This window comes from Canis lupus, chromosome 18, assembly GCF_011100685.1.
Source record: "Canis lupus familiaris isolate Mischka breed German Shepherd chromosome 18, alternate assembly UU_Cfam_GSD_1.0, whole genome shotgun sequence".
Lineage (NCBI taxonomy): Eukaryota > Metazoa > Chordata > Mammalia > Carnivora > Canidae > Canis > Canis lupus.
The window spans coordinates 9,832,283-9,844,782 of record NC_049239.1 but is presented as its reverse complement, the minus strand read 5'-3'; the positions used below and the strand labels follow the sequence as shown (position 1 = coordinate 9,844,782).

The following is a 12,500-nucleotide window of genomic DNA, read 5'->3' as shown; positions in this document are numbered from 1 at the left end:
GGTGCCTCAATATTGATGGTTTTAACCTTTTACCTTGAAGCAAGACCTAGTTGACTAAAATTTTATTCTAGAATTTGAAAATAAATGAATCTGCTATTCAGTAACTTATTTTGCCTTTTCTGATTGGTCGCTATAACACAAATTTTTTTTCCAATTGTAATGAGAAATAATTAACATACATCCCTGTATAAGTTTGAGGCACATGGCATGATAGTTTGATTTACATACATTGTTACCACATTATTACTACAATAGGTTCAGCTAACAGCCATCTTCTCATGTAGATATGATAAAAAGAAAGAAGAGAAGAATAAAGGAAAAAAATTTCTCCTTGTGCTGAGAACTATTAGAATTTACTCTCAACAAATTTCCTATATATCATACAGTACTGTTAGCTATAGTCATCACACAGCATGTAGGTTGTCTTTTCACTTTGTTGATGGTTTCCTTTGCCGTGCAGAAGCTTTTCAGTTTGAAAATAAGTTCCACTTGTTTATTTTTGATTTTGTTGCTTGTGCTTTTGGTGTCAATCCAAAAAAATCATTACCAAGACCCATGTCAAGCTTTTGTCCTTATGTCTTCTTCTAGGAGTTTCATGGTTTCAGGTCTTATGTTTAAATCTTTAATCCTTCTTGAATTAATTTTTGTGAGTGATGAGTGGTATAAGATATGGGTTGAGTTTTATTCTTTTACCAGTGAGTATCCAATTATACTGGTACCATTTGTTGAAAAGACTGTCTTTTCTCCATTGAGCATTCTTGGTTCCCTTGTCATATATCAGTTAACCACATATGCTTGGGTTTATTTCTGGGATTTCCCAGAAACTTAGAGATTTATTTATTTATTTATGATGCCATTTTATTATAGAATTTCATTTACCATTATTCTAGTTTAAATAATATTTAACAAAAATCTTTTGCAGACTCAGCATTTCTTTGCAGATTTAATGCCAAGAAACACAGAGAGAGCTGACCAACTTACTCAAAAACTGAGAATTATTTTTTTTTCTTTCAAATTGCCATTTATTAAATATAAAGATTGCCAGTAGATTTCTTTCTGGATATTGACTGTCAGACATGGATTCTAGTGAAAGATGATATGGAAGGATTTAGTGAATAACATGAATGGGTAGAGTTTGGACAGTTCCCACAAGTTCTCATGGTCCCTCTAGATTGCCAGTTCCACTGAACTGTGCTGATTTTCCTTAGGCACCTATGAATGTGTATGATGGGTGAATGTTGGTTTGAATGTCTCATGATGTTTCATAGTTAAAACTTTATAGCTTATACTGTTGTTTTCAGGAGCTGGCGATGATACACGAACTTGGGGACCACCTTTTGTGGGGAGAGAAAGTGCTTATTTTCTCAGTGTTAATCGAAATAAAAAAGTAAGAATATAATTTCTTTGTTTTTTCTTTGTATTTCTCTTGTAACAACAAAACTGTTGATATCACCTTGGCTCATTGATTTCTATCCTTTTTTGTATATATAATTAATGTTTAAAAGAAGGTGAAATTTTATTCATTCACCAGTTACCAAATAGAAAAAAGAGAGCTTTTTTTTTTTTTAACTAATCTTCCTCTGTAATAACTTAAAATATTTGATGAGAATCTATAATGGTTTAAAATGGAAATAATTTTATTAAAGAAATAAATTATTTGATTCTTTACATTTTTTTTCTTTCGGTGATTGCTGATTGCCTAACACTTGGTATTATTATTTGAAATTTTTTCCTGTAATCCTTGCTATCATCTTAATATATCTACATTGCAAATAAAATCAGTAAATATAATTTAAATGTTTCTTCATAAGGAAAATGCACTTGCTTTGAGAGGAGAACGTGATATGAGTGGCTCCCTTACTGAACTGTCAGTAATATGAAAGCCTTTATGATACTATTTTAATGTATTATATTTTAATTTTTAGAGTATAGCTGTTAATATCAAGGATCCAAAAGGAGTGAAAATCATCAAAGAGGTAGAGTATGCTCTTTGGAAGATATCTTGCCACTTGGGTTGTAATTGGGGATTTGAACATCAGAGTAAAGGTGTTTTAAAACTTTGTTTCATTTGTAATCTCTAATGTTGCTGTAAATACCATTTAAGAATTTAACTTTACATTTGTTTAAGTAAAATTTCTTTTATGTTGTGCATAATATTTCTCTACTTTGTGAAAGTACTCAGTCATAATGCTGTCTACTATTGACCAAATGCCTTCTCTGTATCAGATCTTAGGCTTGAGCACTTTCCATATGTGATCTCAAATCCTCAGAATTTTACTTGTAAATGGGTATTAGAATCATGGGAGAGAAATAAGTTGCATGGGGCTCAAGTGATGCTCCAAAGATTGCATAGCTGGTAAAGGAAGGGGCTGAAATTTGAACCCAGTGATGTGGGACCCAATTCCCATAGTCTTCATTCTCAGACCATTCTTTTTTTATCTTCTCCTCAGTGGTTATTTCATTTTATTTTAATTGGTTTTAGGAGATTGTTCTTGCCTTAATTCTCCTCTTTCTGTTTTTCTGTCTCTCCATTTCACCTTCAGTGGTCACAGTTCCTGCTCCCTTGCTTCTATTACAGACCATTCTCATATTTTAACCTAAGTAGTCAAGGTTTCAGATTTGATTGAGCAAATACTTTTCAATTTCATTAGAGCTTCTCAGTGGGGCAGTATTAGGTGGAATTCATACTCTTGCTAGTAAGACATAAGTGTACATTTGAGTATTTTAGGCCTGCATGTGTAATTCTGACCAAAGTAAATGGATCTCCAGGAGTTCCTTCTCACTGTCCTAGAATCTTGCCAATCTTCTACCATACTGTAACAACTTTTTTTTTTTAAGATTGATTTTATTTACTTATTCTTGAGAGACAGCAAGAGTGAGAGAGAGAGAGGCAGAGACACAGGCAGAGGGAGAAGCAGGCTCCATGCAGGAGCCTGATGTGGGACTCGATCCCGGGAACCCAGGATCAGGCCCTGGGCCGAAGTTGGCGCTGAACCACTGGGCCACTGGGGCTGCCCATACTGTAACAACTTTAAGTTGACTTTCATTATGGGCTTGATTTCTCTTCATGTCTGATTGTTAATAATAAAGTACATTTCAAGTCATATTAAACTTAAATAGATTGTATGGGGACATATTCATGTCTATTGCTTTTAGCTAATTATATGTTTTTAGCTTTTAGCATGTTACAAATCTTATTGCCTAGGGGAGAAATTATTTTTTGCTTAGTCTTTTTAATCTTTCTGGCATCAATTTCTCTTTTAACTTAAGAGTAGCAAAAAAACCTCTGTATTCAGGCCATGGTGGCTATGGTTGCTAATATAATGAGTTTAGTTTATGGAAACGGTTCCAAAGTAGCATACAAAGCAATCAACTGGATACATGAGAGCTTCAAAAAATATGACTCCTTTATCTACAGGCTAACCAAAAACAGCTTGTGCAAAAAACAAAACTCTGCTTAGAAAATCTAGGTAGAGCCTGATATTTTCATAACAATATGATTTAATAATTTTCTGACCTGTCATTTATATTTCAGATAATTCTCTGTGTTAATTAGTTGACAGTCACAATATCCATTTTGTGTGCACATGTTATGGTCCACAGAGCAATGTCATGGATTTTATATTTTTCCAACATTTTATTATGAAAAATTCAAAGATATAGAAGAGTTGAAAGAAGAATATAAGGAACTTTCTTTAACCCTATGCCTCGTTGCAATAATTTTAATATTTTGCTATATTTGCTTATTTACATATGTATACCTATGTGTGTGTTTGCGTATGTATTTTTGAACTATTTTAACTTCTTAAAAGATTTATTTATTTATTTATGCATTTATTTAGAGCGAGTAGGAGGAGGGGCAAAGGAAGAGGGAGAGAGAATCTCAAGCAGACTCCATACTGAATGTGGAGATCAATGCAGGGCTTGATCTCACGACTCTGAGATCATGACCTGAGCTGAAATCAGGAGTCAGATGCTTAACCAGGCACCCCAGGCACCTCTTGAATTTAAAGATTTTATTTATTTATTCATGAGACACAGAGAGAGAGAGAGAGGCAGAGACACAGGCAGAGGGAGAAGCAGGCCCCATGCAGGGAGCCTGATGTGGGACCTGATCCCAGGTCCCTAGGACTACAACCTGGTCTGAAGACAATGCTAAACTGCTGAACCACCTGGACTGCCCCCTTGAATTATTTTAAAGTGAAAAATATGAAACTTTGTGCTGACATCTTTCAGAATACATTTCCTACCAATAAGCATATTCTTTGATATAACATTTTAGAAATTACTTTTATGATTTCTTTGTTCATAAATGTGGATAAATTATTATCATCACTTTCCTTTCTATTTCTGATCTCCACTTTGTTCTTAAATTACATCTAGTGAAGAGAACTCAGAATCAGATACTCTATATTTCAAATTAATTTTAGTTCTCATTTAGTTCTTATTTAATTCTGTGACCAGACGGAAGATTTTCTTTTTTTTTTTTTTTTTTTTTTTTTTTTGAAGATTTTCTTTTTTCTCTTTCAGACAGAAAAAGATAGTAGCTTCTCTAACTCATACAAAATTGTGCTTGCTTTTTATTCTGGGCCAGATTCTAGAATAGATGTTTTAGGTGATTTGTGAGTACTTAGATGAGGAAGAGGTGATCACCAGTAAAACTGGAAACCAGTCTTCTCACTTTATTTCCTAGTAGATTATAGTATCAGGGAAATGAAGTAAACACTTGGTCTCCCTTGAGATAATTGTCATTTATAACACTTGTAGTTAGAGTGGAGAGCAATTATAACTCCGAGGGAGTTTTCTGATGACTCTAATTATAGCACTCTTGTGTTAGAATTTTTATGAATGATTAGCTGAAGCTGTAGGGAACACACATGATCTTGAAATGACTGAATATCCCGAAACAGAGGGAGAGAGAATGTGTTGAATGACAGAACAAATAAGAATCAATATCTAGCAAGTGGCTAGGACATATTTAAAATAAATATTTATAGGATAGAGAAAAGAATAATTTCTGCCCTATATACTTTTCTAGGGATAGTTCTGAATAAATATTATAGTGCATATGTACTCAGTTCTTGGGTAAGCATAAAAACTACTCTCTATCTTTATCAGTAGAATTGTTATTGCTCTTAAACTCATCTTTTCTGTATTTTTCTTAGGACATCATAGAGCCAAACTACATGGTGCTCTGTGCACAGCTCTTTTTAGTTAAAAGAATTTTTGACTTGTTAAACAAGTACTAATGCATGTTTATGCAAAAATATTAATATTTTAATGAATCATGTCAAATCTCCTTATTCCATTATATGCTCATTTCCCCCCCCAAACGTGAGGTAATACCATGTATAATGTGTTTTAATCTGCTTGTTTTGGTAACTTAAAATATTTTTAATACTTTTCTAGTAGCATAACTTATTAATGATGTTTATTTTCTTGTTTTACTGAACCAGTGAGTTTTATTGTGGTCCATTTGAATACTTGGTGTAGATTGAGATATAATTTAGGATTCCACAGAAGTCTGAAAATACAAATACCTTACACAGGTAAAATTTTTTTTATTGTGGTAGTATAAAACATAGAAATTCCCATTTTAATCATTTTTAAGTACATGAATTACATTCATAATAGTGTGCAATCCTTACTGATGTGTTTCTAAAATGTTGCATCACCCCAGACAGAAACTGGGGTGAAAGCAATAGTTTTCTCCTTCCTTCTCTCTCTAGCCCCTGATAATCTCTCATCGACTTTGTGTCTTTATGGATTTGCCTATTCTGAGTAGTTTATATAAGTGAAATCATACAATATTTGTACTGCTGTGTCGGTTAATTTCACTTAGAATAATGTTTTCAAGGTTTGTCCATGTTGTAGCATGTATCAGAACATCATCTTTTTTACGACTGAGTAATATTCCATTTCATGGATAGGTACATTTGTCTGTTGATGGACATTTGGATAATTTTCACCTTGTGGCTACTGTGAATAATGCTGCTGTGAACATTTGCATCTGGGACAAGTATCTGTTTGAGTCCCTATTTTCAATTCTTTTGAGTGTATACCTAGAAGAGGTATTTTTTGGGTCATATGGTAATTCTATGTTTAACTTCTTAAGGAACCCACACAGGGCTTTTAAAAATTAAAAATAGGGGCACCTGGGTGGCTCAGTGGTTGAGCATCTGCCTTTGGCTCAGGTCATGATACTGGGATCCTGGATTGAGTCCTGCATCAGGCTTCCTGCAGGAAGCCTTCTTCTTCCTCTGCCTAAATCTCTGCCTCTCTCCCTGTGTCTTATGAATAAATAAATAAAATATTTAAAAAAATTAAAAATAATTTGTTAAATGTCATTTGCATAAGGTACTCTATAATGCATCATGCAGAATATATGCAGCAAGAGCTGACCAGTGTAGAAACCTAGATATGTTTGATGTAGTTTTTCTTTACTGCCCACAGGAGTGCCTTATAAATAGTAAATAGAGGTTTAGAAAAATTTGTGAAATAAGTTGAAGTTAAGTGCAGCTTTTTGTTTTATTTACTACTAACACCTGCCCTCTCCCCAATCCCCTAAGCAATACTTGGTTGTCGTTAACAATAAATAAGTAAATGCATCTTTATTGGAACTCTCCCTGCATGGAGTTGCTTATGTGAAAAATTGCTCAAATGTTAATTGGTTTCCATGGTTTCAAATGTTAGCCTGAAATTTGGAAAGATGCCTATATGGCTTGAGATTTGGAGTGCATACTTCAACCTTTCTCTCTCTGTCCTATATCTTAATATATTTATCATTCCTCTCTAGATAAGTGGTTACCTGGCCTCTGGTGCCACTGTTTCAGGAGCTCTGCTGACTGGGTGACTGGTTATTTCATTGAGATGTTTCGTAGGATTACTTCTGCCTCCAAATTTCGTTAAGTCTGACAATTTCAACTATATATTCCAAATTTAGTGACACAAGAACAGACAGGCACTCAATTTATTTACATGTTTCCATCTACAGTTTATGCTAATTAATCTTTTCAATCTAAAGGAGAGGTTCTCAGTAACGTGATCTCAGATCATATTTGTTTCTGAATGGTTTATGGACTAAGAGTGGGTTTTATACTTTTTAAAGATTGCTAAAGGAATGTAAAGAAGAGTATCCGACAGGGAATGTATGTGGCCTGCAAAGGCTGAGAAATTTACTATTTGACCTTTTATGGAAAAAGTTTGCCCACCTTTATCTGGAGTCTTCCTCTATTTTATTAGTGTGTATTTATGACTATATCTAAATCTCTGTCAATATAGCAATTAAAAATTGTTGAATAGTTATTAGACACTTGGATATGTTCAAGGACTACCGAAATGGGGGCACCTGGCTGGCTCAGTTGGTGGAGCATGTGACTCTTGCTCTTGGGCTTGTATGTTTGGGTCCCACACTGGGTGTAAAGATTATTTAAAAATAGGAACGCCTGGGTGGCTCAGTGGTTGGGCATCTCTCTTCGGCTCAGGGCATGATCCCGGGATCCTAGGATTGAGTCCCTAGGGATCTCCCCAGGAGAGCCTGCTTCTTTCTCTGCCTATGTCTCTGCCTCTCTCTGTTTCTCTCTTTATTTTTTAATAAAATCTTTAAGAAAAAAAGAGATTACTTAAAGATAAAATTTTCAAAAAAATAAAAGAATTATTGTAATGAATTCTCTAGGTGAGGTAGTATAACTTTTGGATGATTTCAAAACAGACCTTTTAAGAGATAATGCAGTCACGATTGAAATTTTGAAAATAATTTTTAAGGTGTACGTTGGTTCGTTGTCCTCCAGTTTCAAGAGCAGTGATCTGGGAATCAAACTCTGGGCCTTGTTTCTGATTTACTGATTCACTGGGTTACTGTTTAATCTTTTTTTTTTTTTTTTTAATGGTTCATTAAATACATTTAGAACTCTTTGGAAAGGAAGCATTTGAAAAGTATGAAAGCATTTCTGAATCACATTTACATGTATTAAGTCCTATATGTGCAGGTTGTAATGAGGAATGTTACATAGTAAGGGTGGGGAACAGCAAAGACATTGTATTTAGTTTTTGTAAAGGATTTAAGGTGTTTTTCATATATTTGTACACATATAGTTTAACTTTTCTACCTAAACTTCTTGGGAAAATGTTTGGACCATGTAACCTGGATATTATATTTAACATAAGCAAAAAAAAAAAAAAATAACATAAGCAGAATCCACTTAACGCCGCAATATTTAATTGAGTATTTTAATGGCTGTTGTTTTGTTGGCAGTAATACCTCCAGTAGTTGATGAGAGCCTTTATGTTTGTTTAATTCTACTTTGTAATTCACTTTTCCTGTGATTTTTCTGGACTATTGCAAAGTAAGGATCAACTGTGTTTACTGAAATTAGAAAGAATTGTGTCATGTGGGGATTTGTTGAAAGTTTGGAAGTCCCTTAAGAAGTCTGACTCATCTTCCCCTTTTTCCTCAGCTTGCAGCTGTTTGTGATGTATTTGTGGAAAACTATGTCCCTGGCAAACTGTCTGCAGTGGGCCTGGGATATGAAGATATAGACAAGATTGCTCCTCACATCATCTACTGTTCCATCACAGGTATTTCGACCCCACACCCTTGTCCATGAGTAGACTTTCCAGCTACTGGGTTTCTTTATCAATGTAAGAAACCTCATATAGTGTTGATTTTCTTGAAGTGATTCTGTTCTCACTAGTCCTCACCCCCCTGTTAATCGTTAAAGAACATTAAACGAAATGAAGATTTTTCATATATTTATTGGTTCTTTGTATGTCTTCTTGAATTGTATGCCTGTAGCTTTTTGCCAATTTTTCTATTGATATTTTACAGACATTTACAAAGTACTGTTATTAATTCATATGCAGAATTGTAGGTGAAATATTAATTGGCTTTAGGATAGCACAGGAAATCAACATATCCCTTTAATATAGTCAAAAGTGTTAAGCCAGGTGAAGGAAAAGAGTGCTATACAGTCTTTCAGATGGTTTAGCTGGTGAATGTTGTGTATGTTTGTGTGTGTGTGTCTGTGTTTAGGTCCAAGGGAAAAAAGCTATCATATTAGTTTAACATATTTTTAAACACTTAACTATTAATTAGGGATGCAATGTAGAAAAGTGGCTCTGAAAATTCTGAGTTACATTAATAGTTTTTATCAGAAAAATTCATAATATTTTGTCTTTATTCATTCACCTACCAAATATTTACTATAGGCCTATGATTTGCCAGGCAGTATTCTAAGGTTCCAGGATGTAGCATTGAATAATACATATTTATGCTCTCATGGAGGTTTGCATTATAGATTAGGAAGATAGATAGTAAATAAATAAACATATTCTTTTGTGTTTTGTTTTTTGTAATTGAGCCTGGTAGTGATAAGGGCTAAAGACACATAAAGTAGGGCAAGAGGGATGGAGTGAGGAGGAGCTGTTTTATACCTGGAGAGAAGAGAAGGCTCCCTCGGGGGAGCCTGGGTGGCTCAGTCAGTTAGGCTTCTGCCTTCAGCTCAGGTCTTGATCTCAGAGTCCTGGGAGTCAAGCCCCACTGCGGCTCTCTGCTCAGTAGGGAGTCTACTTCTCCCTCTGCCTCTGCAACCCCTACCCCCTGCTCATGCTCTCTCTCTCTCAAATGAATAAATAAGATCTTTAAAAAAAGAGAGACAGAAGGCTCTCTTTTTTTTAAATTTTTATTTATTTATGATAGTCACACACACAGAGAGAGAGAGAGAGAGGCAGAGACATAGGCAGAGGGAGAAGCAGGCTCCATGCACTGGGAGCCCGACATGGGACTCGATCCCGGGTCTCCAGGATTGCGCCCTGGGCCAAAGGCAGGCGCTAAACCGCTGCGCCACCCAGGGATCCCCAGAAGGCTCTCTTGATAAGATAACATTCAAGCAGAGACCTGGATGAAGTAAAGGAGTGAATCATATAGATATTGGCAAAGATGGTTTCAGGAAGGAGAAATAGCAGGTGCAAAGGACCCAAGGCAGGAGTGTGCTGGGCATGTTTGAGAACCAGCAAGGATGATTGCAGCAGAGTGAGCCAAAGGGAATGTAATAGGAAGAAAAACATGGAGGTGTTGGTTAGCAAGATCACGAAGAGCTGGTGGGCAACACTTAAGGAATTTGGCTCTCACTTTGAATAAGTTGATGAGCTAATGGAGTGTTTTGAATGGGAGAATGATATGATCTGACATATTTTTAAAAGGATCACTATAACTACTGTGTTGAGGATAGACTGTAGAGGACATGGGTAGAAGTGGGAGAAAGAAGCTATTGAGCTACTCCAGGCTAGGGATACTGGTGGCTTGAATTAGGGTAGTAGTGGTGGAGGTAGCTGAGGAGTGATGAGGTTTATTAGTCATAAAGTGATAACCAAAATACTCCTATTTCTGTGCATTCAGGTTAATTGAGATATAATAATACCTTGTGACATATTACATTAGTATAAATAATGTTTCTCACAATATTATGTGGTGCTATTTTTATATAACTTAAGCTATAACTGCAATGTTTGGCTGATATTATTTTAGAGAGGATGAGGAGCCCAATGATCATTAACTTCTCTACTGAATCAGCATGAGAGACAGGGTCTGTACATAGTAGGTGACTCTTTGTCGCTAACTCTGGCTTTTTCTTCGTTGTAGTATTCCATTTTTGTGTCTATATATCATTATTTATATGTGTCAGAGAGAGGGAAAGATTTTTTTCCTTAAAATCTCACAGTCCGATGGAAATGTTGAGGTCTAAATTATTAAAATAGGTAAAATATTATCTTTGAATTACCTTGCTATCATAAAAATGCTACATAACTAGCAAATGTAAAATCTTATATGACAGTAAGTATTTATTTCTCATTTCCATGAATTTGTATTGGTTGAGATTCAGCTGATCCCGACTAGTTAGATTTGACTCCAGGTTTCAGCTTGGGGGCCTGGTGTGCTCTACCTTTCTCTTATACTGCTTGGACCAGTGGCTACCAAATGCATGTTTTCCTCATAGTGGAAGTCTGGAGTCCAAGAGAAGGACCCTAAACTCACAAGCACGATTAAAGCATTAGCTCACATCCCATTTGCTTACATTCCTTTGGTCAAGGCAAGTCATGTGACCAAGCCCGGTTGGAACACATGGTGAAATATATTCTACTCTAATGGGAACTACAGAGTAACATGGCAAGGTGTGGATTCCAAGAGGGGTAAAGTTTAGGAATAATAATGTATTTTATTACAGTTCCCCAGCCAAACAAAATGCTAATCCACTTGAGGGGCACCTGGGTGCTCAGTCAGTTAGGCATCTAAGTTCAGTTTCAGTCATGATCTCAGGGTTGGGATGGAGCTCTGCGTGGGGCTCTCCACTTGGGGGGGAGTCTGCTTCTCCCTCTTCCTCTGCCCCTTCCCCTGCTTGTGTTCTCTCTCTCAAATAAATAAAATCTAAAAAAAAAAAAAAAAAAAGGCTACTCCACTTGGGAAGCCTTAAATTTCCCAAAGTTTCACATCTATCACTAACTATAGTTACAGCCAACAGTTCTTCTGGGTCTTGGCTTATGATTAGAGAATCTCTACATTTTCTTCCAGTTCTCAGATCCCATATTAAATTTTAGTGTGGCAAAGGGCCTTGGAGATAGACTGTATAATGCAGAAGTTCTCAGCTATGGGGAGAGTGGGGAATTCATATGCTTTTCATTGATAGGGATGGGGGAAAAGGAGCTGGTGGGGAGCAGCATTTGCAGTCTGAAAAAGCACCATGATTCTGTAATCCTCTACATCCCCATCTCCTGACAATCATGAGAAAAACATCCATATAGCTCATTCTCCTTTATTTCCTGATAAAGAAAGGTCCAGGACGTCTAAGGGACCTCTGGTCACACAGCAGTTTAATGGCAGATGGCTTTAAAACTCAGGCCTCTTGACAAAATATTAAGTGCCTTTGTGTTTTCGATACTTGGACATATATCATTGTTTTATGTTATATTGTTATAACTTATATTGTTAAGTGGCAGCGTGGATTATAAGACACTGTCTTATAATTGTGTCTTTGTGATTATAAGACATTGAACAGCTTGACTTGAGAATAGTATATTCTTGTTCATCTCTTTCATTTGTTGTTACTCATCAGGGAGTCTAAATTTCAACAATCTTTTGGAAGCAAAGGTCATTTATGAGTCATGGATTTGTGTGTATTTAAAGTAAGGGCCATCTCTTTTTTTTTAAAGTTTGATATTCTTGGTAATCAGTACTTGTTTTTGATATTTTTTAGACTGATTAGATCAGTCTAAAGTTGCACATGTTATGATTGGGATCCTAGACTTTCCTGATGTTTCCCAGTGGCATGGCTGTTTTGTGAGAGCTGTCCAAGCCCAAATAGTCTGTTCTCACTCACATGTTGGCCTTATTGCTGATGAGAGTAATATTAGAATGGTTAGGAGATTTATTTTAATGCACTCTGACATTTGTGTGGTTGAGATTGTCTCAGTCTGTGAAATCTGGTCTGCAGGACAAAAATGCTGGG

General features: G+C 35.7%; 1 protein-coding gene across 2 annotated transcripts in view; it reads left to right on the top strand.

The window, feature by feature from the left end:
• Positions 1 to 12,500, top strand: part of SUGCT (succinyl-CoA:glutarate-CoA transferase) — a 714,309-nt gene that overhangs the window by 32,021 nt on the left and 669,788 nt on the right. For both annotated transcript variants that reach the window (XM_038562658.1, XM_038562657.1), the window contains exons 4-6: positions 1,302 to 1,387; positions 1,926 to 1,976; positions 8,457 to 8,577. In XM_038562658.1, the coding sequence (XP_038418586.1) occupies positions 1,302 to 1,387; positions 1,926 to 1,976; positions 8,457 to 8,577 (258 nt within the window). The remainder of the gene's footprint in view (positions 1 to 1,301; positions 1,388 to 1,925; positions 1,977 to 8,456; positions 8,578 to 12,500) is intronic.